The sequence below is a fragment of the Gobius niger genome (assembly GCF_951799975.1).
Source record: "Gobius niger genome assembly, chromosome: 1".
Taxonomy (NCBI): Eukaryota; Metazoa; Chordata; class Actinopteri; order Gobiiformes; family Gobiidae; genus Gobius; species Gobius niger.
The window spans coordinates 59,764,584-59,779,923 of NC_136852.1; the positions used below are offsets into that span (position 1 = coordinate 59,764,584).

Sequence of the window (15,340 nt, forward strand, 5' to 3'; positions counted from 1 at the left end):
ATGTTAAACTTTAAGAAAAACAGACACACATACTAGTGTTTACATTTTCTTATGATTGATCGCAGTAAAATACAAAACAATTTACAATGAAGTGTAGAACACTCATGGAAGATATTTACAAAGAAACGACACTCAACTTAATCATAAAAAACCCAAACAAGCCAAAACAAAAAAATGGCACATTTTCACTAAAAACAGTGTTTCTCCATAAAAGGTTGCAGAATCTCCTAAAATATGTGGCCACAGGATAACCTCTGCAGCCACAATATTGAATAAAAATATTCTAGCGATGCTTGATGAAGCGGCGTAGTGGTTAAACGAGGGGATAACTGGCGGCTGTTGCAATTCCACAGTGGTTCTGCTTGTCTTTGGCCATGTATATGTAACCTTTGTCTCCCCACTTTTCACTCCAGCTGCAAAACAAAAAAATCATTTTAGCATGTGCTTGAAATACAGCAGCTGAACATCAGGTACACAAAATGAGAATCACCTGTTCTTAACAATCCAGTATTTATTTCCATCAGTGTCTTCACCCTGGAAGCCATAACCAACTGCAAGCACGCCATGATCCAGCTCCTCACTGCTACAGTCCTTCTCATAGTAAATTCCTAAAGAGCAAAGGTTTGGTCAGCCACGGTCAATAATGGTATAACCATGATGGTCTTTTCACACTGTACAACGTACCTGACTGATAGAACTGGAAAGACTCGTGGCCAGCATCAATAGCAACAGAGACTGGTCCCACTGCAGCCAGTGCCTTCATAAGAGCTCGCTCTTTACCACTGGGAATGTCCACAAACCCGGTGTCATTGGCAGAGTTGAACTTGGGGTCGTAGTGGCAAGGCTGATCATCCTGAACAGATACAATTCTGGTAAGTTACAGTGAAGACAATTTCTGCCATTTCAAGCAGAGACCGAATACGAACCGTTCCCAGGTATGGATAGGCATCCTCAGAATCCAGTCCCTTGTTGTCTTGGACGTACTGGAAGGCCTGGTCCATTAGACCGCCATTGCAGCCCTCATTACCTTCAGGCCTGGAGCAGTCCACCAGGTTCTGTTCACTCAGAGACACCAGCTGTCCAGTCTTTCTGAAGTGTTGACCCTCCAAGGCACCGGTAGTACTGAAGGCCCAGCAAGAACCACACTGACCCTGAAGAGAAAAAAAATAATCATATTTTCAGTCACTGGAAACAAGTTTATTCAATGCATTAGCCTTTTGTTTTTTGTCATGCTCCATGTTGCTCAAGTGAAGTGGAACTGTAGCCTAGTCAGACCGGTTTCATCTTACAGGGAATGTATACAGCTAACCTCACACTGCACTAAGGGAGGAGGAAGCGTGACGCACTCAGATAAGTGTCCGTGTTATCTTATGAAAGAGCTGTTGGTAGCAAAACAAACATGCTACGGGTCAAAGGTCTACATCCAATATAAATAAATCATGGGCATCTGTGTGATTCAACAAACCCTTTTGAACAATTTAGTCCAGGACTTCAAACATGCTGAAAGGAGAAATACACCAACACCATACCTGGTCCTTAACTGGTGTGACGTAGCCCTTCTCCCTCCAGTCAACTGAACGTGGAGCCTCCAGGAAGTTGGGCTCCATGAAGAAGGATCCCCTGACCTTCCTGTTCGCCTTGTGCTTGTAGCCATTCATGACCTGCCTGAACTCCTCGTGAGTCTGAGGAAAGAGAAAGCGCGTGGGGTCAAAGCTGGAACACTGCTGATAAGCTGGAGGTGAAAGCTTGAGTAACCGAGAACACCTTAACTCACCATGTCGCCAAAGTGGTTCATGCCCAGGCGGTACGTGTGTTTGCCCAAAGAGTGCTCAAGGTTGTGCAATTCAATTTTCTTCAAGTTTTTCTCCCAGATCATTCTCCTCCAGCCTTCCTCCTTCTACAAAACACAAACACACTTAGTAAACAACATACAGGCTCTTTCATTATGCACTTAAACCCAGAGTCACCTCATGGTAGAGCTTGACATGCCAGCTCTTCCATTGATCCCAGTGCTCATCCAGCTGTGGGTCCATGCTGGGGGCGGACAGGGCTGACGCCAGACACACAACAAACACGGCTAGAGGCAGCATTATGGCTTCTTTGCTGGAAAACAAGGCAATAAAACAAACATCAAGTTAGAGCTACTAAAGTGGGCTAAGCATCGCGGCCCTGTTTACATTAGTCATGGCTCGGTCAAAGTACAGACTGTACATTTCATTGGAAAGGGCTCAGATAGTCAAGCCTCAAAAGAGATTAAAACACGAGCGTTTCAAGGCCAAATCGTATAATATTCCCTTCATATTGCAAAACCTGTGTAGGGGTAAAAGATACCTGGCCTACAATACTTTTTCCGAGCCCGTGAAACCGGAAATACACCGTTCCCAGCCTGTTCTGTTTTGTTCACGCTCAGTCACGGGATCGCCCTGCTGGTGTTTCCTGGCACAAATCCAGCAGATGAAATGAAACACATACCGAAACCATTTCAGGAAAATGAAAACGAAAATGGTACCGTTATCTACATGATGGGAGCTTCCTCGGCAACTTCCTTTTGGATCTTTTGACTGAATACTGGGAGCAAATACGAAGCTAATCCAGTTTTGTTACACGATTAGCCTGAACATATAGCGATATTTATCCGCATATATGATATAGATGGATAACGAATAAGGCATCCCTCGACGTAAAGACGTTTTTGCCACACGATAATAAAGTTTTAAACAGTAAAGAGCCCGTGTACTGGGTAAAAAACAGGGGCTTTGTTCTGCCCCGTGGATCCCGAACAGAGACGCCGTCAGATGAAAACCCTGTAACAATATGTTTCACCGCCACCTCCAAAGAACAAACAGGTATGATACTTACTGCAAATAATGCGTTGTTTCTGTAAGATGAAGACGGGTAAAATGCCTTTTTCTGGAGAGGTACACAAAGTTTATAAAGGCCCGACGAGCGTCCCAACAGAGCCCACCCTGCGCGCTGATTGGTCCGATCCTTGTTTTTCCCGCACTAGTCCCGCCTACAGAGTGACGTCATCGTGAAGCACGTGATTCCTGCTTTGAGGAATCCATGGATTGATCTAAGGAGAAGTCATTCCAGTATCATTATTATCATTATATTAAAGGAGAAATCAAAGGCTAAACTATAAGCGTAAGTCATGATTTCTTCATGACTTACGTTTATGAAGAAATCACAAAACTAAATGAGGGGACATTTCTTTCAGTAAATAGGAAGGACACACTTTGGCTGTGAAACTTGATTCACCTGTGGATACAGCCTGGCCATAAACAACCAATGTGTTTTGCGGAGAAACAAAAGGGTTGCATCCATTTGTATGATAAGTTGGCAGATCAACGAAAGTAAATCAGAAGGGGAAAGTAACAATAAATGGCAGATCATAAAACGGATTTTGTGTTCCCTGTTTACTCATATATATAATCCAAAAAGATAAGGTGTGAACAGTGATTAAGTCAATCGAGGAATCTGAGGAAAAGCCATGTCATCAGCACTCAAACAGTTAATCAGGTGTGCTCATGTGACTGATAAGTGTGGACAGATTTCACTGACTGGAAAAACAAGTGAGTGTTTGTTTTCTGCTTCAGACGGCCAACAGTATGGTTTATTAACTGGTAAAGTAAAGGTCAAATAAAGCAAACATGTATTAGTATTAGCATAGATGCATCAGAAAGAACAGAAAATCTAGTCTATGTATCCTTTCACCTCTGGCCTGCCGGACTAAAAGCCTTTTCTATGCAAATAGATAACACTTTCTGCTTCTACCGGACAGATTGAATTCCTTGTGTAGTTTCGAGTCATTAAAAATGGGTTTGTTGTCAGCAAAATTATTGTCGAGTTGTAATGATTATGCTTGACTCGAGATCCATATGACTGCTAAATGAAGGTGATGCATCGACATAAGTCAATGTGGCGTGTTAAGAAAACATGTTTCCTAACGCTCCAGTCAGCAGTAAGCGGGTCACAGGACGCTGTTCCTTGTTGCGGTAATAATCATCATTTGACAATAACTCACACAAATGCACAAGAGAGAGGCTTTTTGGACATTTTTTAGACCAAATGGCAGAGAATTCTAAAAGAGATATTGGCCTATTTCCTTTTATGTTGTTTGGGTTTGCATTTAAATGTTATCAGTGTGTGCAATTCCAATCTCCAACTGCTTATCACCACCTGTCTGTGAATGCAGCCAAATAACAGTAAACGTCAGTTTGAGATTCAGATAATAATCATTATCTTAAGGGAGAGTTTGCTGTTTAAATAACACTTTTACGTTCATTGGGATGGTTGAATTTAAGGACATGCAATTATCAAAATGTAAAAGACCAAATGGGCCAATTTTACACACACTGGTTGAGGAAGAAGGTAGGCTGCATATATATATATATATATATATATATATATATATATATATATATATATATATATACACACACACACACACACACACACACACACACACATATACAAGACAACCACCTGGTACAGTTATTGATGTGAAACCGACTACTTCCTGCACTGTAAATGGCAAATCCAAACATCAAGGGTCAATAATCCCCTGTTAAAATCCTAAACCTTTAGTGAGCTAAAAGAACACACACAGGCTGTGATTTTCCCTCAGATTTCCTGTACATGCATGTACTTTTGCACATTCAGTTCTCTTCAGGAAGCAGCTGAACACAACATAGTTTTGTCTGTATGCTCTTGGGCTTTTTTTACCCTCCAAAAAGAGAGAGAAAAAAGCCATACAAACTTAGTACTGTTTTAGCCTTTTAACATTTACCCAGATCATTATATGGCCTACTCTTGTTCTTTTATTTTTTTGGGGGGGCAAGACTACGTAGGTTGGTGTGTTTGCATGTCAGGACAAAACCAGGTTGCTTGAGTCATCAGTCATGTGATTATGTGATTGCGCGGGTGTCTGCTGGCCCTGAAGTTGCATTTTCACAAAGGACTCAGAGCTGTGAATAACAGCATGGAATCTGACAGAGGGATGGGCCGAGAGTGCTGTCATATCCAGTCATACAGGCCCCTAAACCTGCAAGAGTGAGAGTTTAGAAACTTAAAGGAAGGGGAACAGATTGACTTCACCCTCCTTCTGTACTCCAGGGGGTACTTTACCAAGCATTTGCATGTGTAAAACGTGTAGCACTTAATTTACAATTAAGATTCAGGGCCCGAATAAAGTAACTCCTGCTCTTTAAAATTGTAAATTAGGTACAACACACCCACAAATGCAGTTTCACAGCTTGCAACTCTCATTTGTTAATTTTATTTATTTATTCATTTATTTGAAAGGGACATGTGTGAACAATAAACATGTACCACACTACAACTATAGCCAAGGCTAATTTGCAATGTCTGTCCCTAAAAGTAGAGCATCTGTCTTGATAAATTACCTGCAGGTTTCAAACATCAAGAGACTTTACTGAAGGACGGAGAGTTTAGAGAGTTTTCAGACAATTACTTAAGCTATAGTTTTGGGGACAATGCTCAAAATCTGTCTCTCACAGCAGTTTGAAAAAATAAAATCGCTAGTTCTAATAATGATCCCATTTTTGAACATAGAACAACCACTTTTAGTGCTAGAAATCTATATTTGAAAAAAAACTCCCTGGGGGTTTGGACTATGCTTATACTATTGTCTGTAAGCACAAGATAAGATTAAACAAATCTTTGAGACTAATCACAATAAGACGTTGCTAAATGGATAATGTAGTTGCTAAAGGATAAATATAATTTGCTATAGGATAAAGTGAATTCATGAAAGGGCGCATGTACCTAGTGTGTATGAGTGAACGCTGCTGTTTCATTTTGTCGCTTTATCATTGTTGCTTCGTAATTAGCATGACTCCTTTTTGGGAATGTGCATATAATCCATGTTTTGCTGCTCTTTGTTGTTTTGTTCCTTTTGTACTATGTCCTTTTGTATTAGTGTAATGAACATTTTTATTGCATTGAGTTTGGGGGTTGGCGCTCATAAGCTTCTTACCTCAGCCCACTCCTTTTGAGCAGAATGTATACTGTTCAAATAAATAAATAAAATAAACAAAACACAGACCATTAAACATGCAGAAAAATGTAATATTAATCAAATCATTTATTATAAAATGTATTACACTATCAAGTGTCATAAGTACTAAGAACTTGGCATTAAAAGACATGCTGAAAGAACAGAACATAAATATCAATGATATGACTTGTGCAATGCAGCGCATGGACCAGAGTCTAAAAACCTCCTCATTCACTGGGCATTTAAAAATCGGCTTTTGTTGCAGTCACACAAACTGAAATAATGTGCCACAGAAACTTCCCTTTCCGCTATGTTTCAGGAACTGTCACATAAAGAAAGCTATATATAAAATAAGTATGATAAGGTTGTGCATTGAGAACAGCATTGGCAACGAGTACACACAAACTTTAGTAAAGCAAGAAAAATAAATTGTTTAGTGGTAAATGTCCCTTTCCGTTTCATAATGAACTACCCTCTTAGGAATGATGTACATTCAGTTTGCTATCTTGCCATCACACGGTATTTGGACAAGAATATTATTAGGAGAAATTATAAGACAGAAAAAAATATTTACATTTTACAAACAAATTGAGAAATCAAAACATTACATAATACTGAAGGGAGTGATGCTCAAAAATCCACTCTTCTCAGTTAGAGGCTCCTTATCAACAGCTTTGAATATAAAACCAGGTTTTCTACTCAATCAGTGTCTCTGTCAGCACACTTTGGCATCATAAAACCTTGTTGGCTGACTTGAATTTCACAAAAACTGAAAGAAATGAGACAGCACAGTTAGGCCAAACACTGACAATGATACTGACTGAAGCGGACTGTCAACTGGAGCGGCATCTGGGCCACCGTGCAACATCAAGGCTTAGCAGAAGTGAAGGAATGCCACAAAGATTTGGAGAAGTAGTAACTAAAGTGCAAGGTCACCCCTCCATTTATCAGTGAATAAAACAAAACAGTATCGTAAATGCTTTGTCTTTTCCGGTACTTTGAACATGTTTAAGTGCAGACTGAAAGAGTTGCCGATGCCTTGTGTTCACACACACACACACAGGTTCAACGACTACATCTTGGAACATGACATAATACTTAGGCCGGGAATAACATTTTTCGCACCCTGGGTGATGCTGCCGTTTGTATCATGAGAGAACTGAGCTAAAGGCTTTGAGTGACAGACATAAGACAAATAAAACAAGATGAGCACAGCATACAACAAAGTATCTCTTCATGTGTTCAATATATTAAAGCTTATGGCGAGATTAGGACACAAGCGTGAGTGTAAAAGCCACTGAGAACAGAGACTGAATATTTCATTGACATTTCTCTGAGCGTTATTATTTTGTGTATTTCAGTATAAAATTATTCATTTTATAATCAAGCCATTAAAGTAATAACTGTCAACATAACAAGGAATAATCTGGACATTTCAAAACAGACAGTGAAACCACTTATTTTTTTTATTTATGTGCTTTTGATATTGCATTATGAGCAAATTAATTTTTTTCCACAATATTCTTATTCATGGATGCAGGACTGTTTATCAAAAATGAAATATGCAGCTCTCTTTATATAAAATATAAAAATTTGCTGGAGCTACTCACATCTGCTGAGTAGACAACTAGGTCTAATAAATAACTTCTTCAAGCCTTCCTGAATCTCACCACTTACCAAAAAGGCTTTTTCTGAAACCAACTTACACAAAACACTGTTCGTTTCACTGACCATTCTTCCTACAGTAAACAGCACAGATTAAGGTGATCAAAAGAGAGCATGGTAATATAGTGTTAGTAAATGGTGACATAGACAATCTTTTAGGATGAGAAATGGCACATTAAAAGGGGGATTATTTTTACAAGACATTTCCCTTTTACCCTGTATGCAAATTAGTAAGGAGTGGGCGAAACCTCAACGTGTTTCTGTTGTTCTCAGAGTAAACGCAGCACAACACAGTGCTTGTATCTGATTGTATGCACTGAAACTTATCTGGTAGTTTCAGGACCCTAATCTCCGAGGCAAATACGAATTTGCTCCAATTCACGTTTACAAATCAGTAAACATTTCCTCTTTACCTCTGTCTGAAATGTAAAAGAAGCTCCTGGGTCAACAGCAACTGTTTGATCGATTGTTCAGCAGGAGACACATGAACAAGGCACAAGGCGACTGCTGGATTCCAACAGACTATTGTGCTCTGGAGAAGGTAGAAAGCCACAAAGGCACTAATGCTTTTCAAATGCTGAACAGATAAAGGGGTGAGTATCGGTGATGACATCCTGCATTTGGGCTAAGATAGTGGGAAATATTCGCACATCACTTTTAGACTGAGATAAGGCTGCGACGTTTTAAAACAAACAAAAATGTTAAAGCTAATCACATTTTACAATTTTAAAATGTTCAAAAAGCCTGTGAGAGGAAGCAATGAAGTTTTTGACAGCAGCACATCTGTATTACACACAATGAGAATGGAGCAGGGTTCCTCTTTGGATCCCGCAAATCCAGCCCATTTGCTCAAATTCAGAGCAGAAAAGTGGGTCAGCTGTCCATGTTTGATGAGCACAAACACAACACCGGTTTCACACACGCTATGACCATGGAAGTCTCTGAAACACACTGTCAACGAGCAGCAGGACTCTGGTTAGGATTGCACTTAAAGTTCAAAGAGATCTGACACTTTACATGTGACATTTGGCAACAACAACACATTGACCCTGTAAGTTCAGCGTGATATGACCGAGCTGATTGAGTTGTAGGACATCCCACCATTGCAGGTGGGTGTGTACCCACTAGAGGTCCCCACTGCCTCCATGTTGACTTTGAACACAGGTGAGGCTTTGAGAAGGAAGTCAGCAGCGTCTCTGCGGCCCAGCTCCCTCAGTTTGGACATGAGCACGCCCACTGTGCTGTCGGGACGTGCACTCCACTCCTGCAGCAGGGCCGCTGTGGGGCTAGGGGGCAGGGCAGCATCCTGGGGGGGCATGTCCAGGTCCAGATCAGGAATCCCATTAGGTATCCCATTAGGAATCCCATTGGGTGTCCCGTTTGGAGTCCCATTAGGTGTCCCATTGCTGTGCTTGGCCACCAGCTCTGTAAGGCCCAGGTTCATAGCAAGGAGGCACCAGTCTTTGCCAAGGGCATCAGGTGGGTCGAGCATACGGCACAGTTTTCTACGAGCCAAAAGAGGCACATCTGAGATGTGGATATGAGTTCCCAGAATTCCCTGCTGGTACACCTCAGCACAGCCAAAGACCAGGATGCTGCTGAAGCTCTCCCGGTAGCCCCCCATGGTGTTAGTGAGGGAGCTTTCACGTTGAACCTGTGCTCTGAAAAAGTCTTTGGGCTGGTACACCATAATGGGAGCGTGATGCTCCTTTAGCTGTTGTGGGCTCAAGTAATATTTGGCAGTGAGTAGTCCTGGCAGAGTGGAGGCCAGCAGGTTCTCTGTTATACTACACATGGTGTCCAACAGGGTGTAGCACTTGGCCCGTTGAGAGTCAGACCCTCGCACCTGAATGTCTATGCCCTGTCCGTGGTTGACCAGCAGAATCATGGCCTCTGCCCCGGCCTGGCTGACCCGCACCCCATTGGTCCACAGATGGATGTCTCCATCCAGCTCCTCTGAGCCATCGTCCTCAGGCTTCTGCTGATGGCTCCAGCGGCACAGATTGACTTGCAGTTTATGGAAGAGGCCACAGGGGAGAGCTGTCAGGTGCTCAGCTGGGACCAGCCGCACCCCTCCATATAACAGCGCCTCCTCTTCTTCCTCTTCACTCCATGAGCGGTGCAGCCCGTTGGTCTTGATGAGAGCTGGGATGTCCACCATAGAAGGGTTGGTGACATCTCGGGCGCAGATGTCCATAGCATCTAAAATTTGAAGTAGCTCATCCACATCACTATCTGGTGCCATTGACTGTACCTCGTCCAGCCTGTAGCGCCCCCTGTAATGGTGGATGGCCTTAGGAGTTTCCACAGAGAGCAGCTTAGCCAGGACATTACTACACAACCAGCGAGGCTCCAGCAAAACCACGTCTTGCACAGTTTCACTCTGCATAATGTTGATCTGCAAAGACAGAAGAGGAAAGAAAGAGCTGTTTGTAGTTGAAGCCTTGTGAGTGCTAATCAGAAGCTAGGCAGAGTCGGGCCTGGTTAGTGCCCGGATGGGAGAACATGGGGGACTACCAGGCATCTTGGGTGAGTGTAGTGTGAGTGAGAAGTTTGCTGAAGGTCTGTCAGTCTACCCCATGGGCAGCTGTAGCTACATACAAGCTATGTACGGAGTGAATTAAAAAGTGTCCCTTGTGAATCGTTTTTGGTGAGTTGTGACCCTTCCCTCCCCTGACATTTAATACGTTTTATTCCTTATGTTAAATTACAGCTGAAACAGATTCACATGTGCAGTATATTTAGTTGCAAGTAATTGAGGCATACAGTATACTGCCTTTTTCCCAAATTTAACAGGAAAATCAATGTTTTTTAATCCACACACCTCTCCCATACTGTGAAGCTGGAGAGCCAGTGTCCGCAGGTAATCTTGGCTGACCAGTGGGTTGATATGCTCCTGAACATCAATAACAAACTGCTGCCATGACGTCAGCTGGTTAGGTCCACTCATCTTTCTCCATGTGGGAAGAGCAGCCAGCAGACGCTCTGACAGCAGGGTCATGGGACTGCATCTCTGCACAGAGTAAAGGATTGGTACAATATTACTCAGGAACACAGATGAAGCCAGAGTTTGAAAAGGGCAAACTTACAGAGATGATGTTGGAGCGAAGTTCCTGTAAATGACTCCTCAATAGTTTGAGGTCTTTAGAGTTTGAGGCTCCGGCATCCATCACAAACAATTTGTCACTGATATGTAAGTCATTTCCAAATCTGGAGACCAATACACAAACGTGATTTCATGCACATTGTACTCTTTACAAGTAAATGATTTAACTCTCACCTGTTTCGGATTTCCTTGAGCAGTGTTCTTTCTTTGTCATAGCTAAAGTCTCCAGAGAAACTTCGGGGGATATCCGCAAGATCAGCGTGAGTTGCCACAAGAACAACAGCAAGAGGCTGCTGGATCCGACCTCCAAATACTGAGCAGAATTATTTATCAGTGATATTGGCAGAAAACCTTGTGATAATGACAGAGTTACTTGTACATATCGTACATCATACCAATATTGTCCTGTGGGAGTGTAAGTGCTTTGAGCAGGTTCAGCCAGTAGGTGATGTGGCTGAGCTGAGTCTCATACGGCTCCTCCAGGCTGAACAGGACCATGTGGATCGCGGTCACGTCATTGGCTGCAAAGTAGTCGTAGGAGCAACAGTATACTGGATTTCCAGAGAACTCCCACACGCTGAAATCCCCCACACCTAAAATTACAAAGACAATTACAATGACTTGAAAATACTGTATACTAACATTTTAAAAAGTCAGTTTAGGCGTTTGTCTTACCATGGATGTTGGCGTGTTGGATGTCAATGGCCTTCGTAGCTTGCTCATCAGCAGCGGACAGACCATTGTGAACGGGAGAAAACACTTCCAGGACGCCTTTGGTCAAGCTGGGCTCAAACATCATGCTCCGGCTTCGTACACTCACATTTTCACAACCAGGGTACAGGTTGGAAATGCTCGCTGACACTAACCACAAAAGGGAAAAAAACACATTTAGAGATTTGTTAATAAAAACCCTTTTTGTGTGTTAGGAATTTGTCGATTGTTTATATTTTTCAGACTTCATTAAAATGATCCCAAAGCCAAGGGACCGGTAGTTACAACCATTTCCACATAGGGGCAGTATTGCACAATAAAATATGATCTTGTTGGGTTCAATTTTGGAATTCTTTGGTGTTTTGATAGAGGATAGTTCGCCTTTGTAATTTGTAACTTGCTTTGTACCAAACATTGTATATGTAACGAGACTGTTGTTGTAGTTGTGCTGCGCTTCTCTTCTGCTAAATTCTGTTAAATACATGAACATTCCCTTAAGTGCTTTGTAAGGGTGGTCCACTTTGAAATGTAAAAGGTTCCTTGCTAAGGAGGCAAATCCAATTATGATGTTGCTTAATGTATCATTGTATTATAATGTGTTAAATCACAGACGGGTACGTTGTGTTCACGTGTGTGCATGCTGTGTTCCAAGGCTCTAGTACTTTGTAATATGTTCTTTGGTACTATTGTTGTGATATACACTTTTATTGTAATGATTTCGGGGTGGGCGTCTATAAGCTTTTGCTTCGGCCCACTCCTTTTGAGCAGAATTTTAACTGCTCAAATGAACAAATAAACTAAACTAAAAACTAAACCACACTTTTCCACCAAAAGTACAGTATGGTAGAGTTAAACTGAAGTTACTTCCCACAGACTACTCCCCCCCCCACCCCACAACATACTGGGTGTTTTAAAAAGGCATTTCTCTATAATATAATTAATATAATATAAATATAGGTAGGGGTTGGGGCTAAATCACTAAATCATCTACCATAGTTGTTGCAGTACATTTAATCTAAACAGACACATAAACATACAATATCAAATCGATAATTGTCTAATTACTAATTTCTTGAGGGCAGGTTAATTTGACTCTCAAACATTAAAACTAGTAAGAGAATTACATGGTGGGCTCTAGTTTTATAATCTGGTTAAAAGGCGAATGTAAAGGTAATGGCAGCACCACCACAGGCTCAACACTCTCCTTCGTTTGTGACGGGGCTCTGTACATTTACCGATGGCTCTGTAGATTGCAGAGGATGGGATCGGTAACTCTATATGGCTCACGTAACTGACCATTATCGACTGTCTGGGAGGTAATGGCTCTGGGTGCCACAAAACACAGCGGTAAAGAAGCAGATGTGTGTTTCAGAGAGAGGAGATTGAAGACAAACAGACGCACAGATAATAGACACACGTCACACATCAATGAACACATTCGGATCAGAAACAAAGGCCCGGGCATTGTGACTGACCATGGTTTAGACATTTTTCAATACACAGTAAAAATCCTACTTATTTTGACTCTGGTACAAAGGGTTGGGAAACACGGCCTGATGACATGCCGGCTGTGATGAGGGTTACCTGCAGGTTTGGAGTGCAGTGGGGAGTTGGGGTGGCGGGCCGTGTTGGTCATGCGTGTTCTCTTCCGTCTGAAGAAGCTGCGCAGGATGCCACACTTGAGCGACTCCAGCAGAGTGCTCTTCCCTGATCCACAGTGTCCAAACAGCTTCAGCTTGATCCGCGACTGCACCAAGTGAGTCGGCCGCAGCTGCTGGATGTACGTCTGCTTGTGGTTATCCTATACCGAAAACAGAGAAGGTTACAATATGTGAGGGAAAGTACATGTAAATATAACTGTAAACAGACTATTATAAAAAGGTATTAACCCATAAGAGAGGTATCATGCAGTGAAAGTCTGTAAAAAATGCTATGGTGGTTTAAAAAAAACTAGAGTGATGGTCAATGTATTTTCAAATTAAAGTTTCTCGTTTAAAAAAAATATATATATATAAACAATTATCCAGATGTTGACCTGAACTTGACATAAATATGCGGCAACTTCTTTCAGGAACTTCCTGGGTGCTGGCATCAATCATCATCAAGGGTCTTAAATTATCCCAGCATATGCAAAAGATGAGTGTTTTCACAGTTGCTGCTTTCATGTTTTCACACTTTGAACTGAATCTCAGCAGGCAACAGAGTCAGACACATCCAACATTAGGTAAAAAAAAAAAAAGTTCTCTGGTTCTTACAGTGGATTTTACAGTGATAACGTAAAGGTTTCGCATTTTGTGGCAAGAAAAATACAATTGCATTTTAGTATGTAGAAATAATCTTAAAAGAGCATCAGTCAGCTTTAAAATATTAAATTGTCGTAAAAAAAAGCTTGCTGAAACCATACCACGAGGCAGGAAAGCAGGACGGTGGTACACAGTGTAGAAAAGGGGCATTTCAGTACTTTTATCGCACCATCTTTAATTCTTTACCAACACCAAAAGGGGAAAAGCTTCTTCTTTCTAAAAATAGTGGAGTGCCAACACATGCAGGAAACGCCTTTCCCAACACCTCCACACAGAAATACACCAGGTGAGAGCATTGTTTGTGAAGCCCTCAGATGTCAGTAAGTCTGGTCTTTTCCTTTATTTTAACTTACCTTTTTCAGCTTTCCAAACAGTGACACAATAAGCTCATGTTGTTCATTACAGGCCAAATCCTCAGCCGTCTTTCCATCCTGTAAGATGAATAATGAGAGGGATGATTAGGTACTGTGCTTGGCATCTCCTACATCTAAAATAAGCTGTGAATTCCATTTCACAGCCAATTCACACAGAGCAGACAGATGCCGTTTCTGGTGATGGTTTACTTTTCTACATTACATTTCGCTTTACAACCTCTGAAGTCCTGTGAACCATTTGACAAGGTTAAGTTTTGTTAAGAAAAACGTGTGTGTCATATCAAACTTGCAGATCTATAGCAGCCAGAAAAACAAGCAGTTCGATACGCATCAAGCTGCTACACTACCACCCTTGACCACAGTCCAGTGGAGAATGAATTATACATCCCGATATGCGCTCTCTAGATTAAATATGCATAACACATCAGCTGTCATACAATATTAACAAAGGGTGAAGCAAAAAGGAGACAAATAAAATCTTTGCAGAGTCAGACCACCAGACAGGTTGATTTGCTGTTCTTGAGAATTTTAGATAAAGAAAGTAGACAAAAATAATATCAAACATTTCATATGATTAGAAATACATATTTGATCAAATAGGTAGGAAACATTCTTTAACACATGATCTTATTGAGTGAATAAATACGATGGTATGACGGTCTTAATCAAAACAGCAGAACACAGACGTCCAGAATGAGAAGATACAATCTGTCAATCTGACATTTTCTCTTTACATGCAAATTGTGCACTTGAAAAAAGGGTCCATCAGTCAAGATTAATCATAGAAAGGCTTCTATACAGCCACTACAGGGGAAAGCAAAAAAAAGACTCATCAAGATAACATTTTTTATAAACAAGAATAGTAACTCACATTTGTGACAGCATCAGTATTAGCTCCAGCCAGGCAGAGATGGCGCACGACCTCCAGACCCCCATTATTCGATGCTAAATGAAGGGGAGTCCTTCCAGACTGTAAACACAAGAAAAAAGGAATAGAAAAGTGTACTATTTGATGAACTAGTCAATGGAATATGTACAGTACTATTAAAAAAAACTATAAAACTTTAACTATATCACATCTTTACCGTCAGCACAGAAAAATGTAATCTGAACCCCATATGATGCTCTACGGAGGTTGTTAAAATATAATAAACCCACTCAC

At 41.4% G+C, this 15,340-nt stretch overlaps 2 protein-coding genes across 2 annotated transcripts in view; both read right to left on the minus strand.

Annotated features, from left to right (window-relative positions):
* Positions 1-61: 61 nt before the first annotated feature.
* ctsla (cathepsin La) lies at positions 62-2,998 on the minus strand. The gene is made up of 8 exons (XM_079576538.1): positions 2,860-2,998; positions 1,968-2,103; positions 1,775-1,897; positions 1,530-1,682; positions 927-1,151; positions 685-853; positions 491-608; positions 62-413 (listed from the first exon to the last, which is right to left on the minus strand). Exons 2-8 carry the CDS (start codon positions 2,088-2,090, stop codon positions 314-316), a joined length of 1,011 nt encoding a protein of 336 aa, XP_079432664.1. The 5' UTR covers positions 2,091-2,103; positions 2,860-2,998; the 3' UTR covers positions 62-313.
* Positions 2,999-6,138: 3,140 nt separating this feature from the next.
* dapk1 (death-associated protein kinase 1) overlaps positions 6,139-15,340 on the minus strand; it is a 32,747-nt gene continuing 23,545 nt past the window's right edge. The window contains exons 17-25 of the mRNA XM_079556557.1: positions 15,050-15,148; positions 14,158-14,235; positions 13,086-13,302; positions 11,466-11,651; positions 11,186-11,383; positions 10,965-11,103; positions 10,774-10,894; positions 10,509-10,697; positions 6,139-10,082 (exon numbers count right to left, since the gene is read on the minus strand). Of these exons, the coding sequence (XP_079412683.1) occupies positions 8,742-10,082; positions 10,509-10,697; positions 10,774-10,894; positions 10,965-11,103; positions 11,186-11,383; positions 11,466-11,651; positions 13,086-13,302; positions 14,158-14,235; positions 15,050-15,148 (2,568 nt within the window). The 3' untranslated portion in view covers positions 6,139-8,741. The remainder of the gene's footprint in view (positions 10,083-10,508; positions 10,698-10,773; positions 10,895-10,964; positions 11,104-11,185; positions 11,384-11,465; positions 11,652-13,085; positions 13,303-14,157; positions 14,236-15,049; positions 15,149-15,340) is intronic.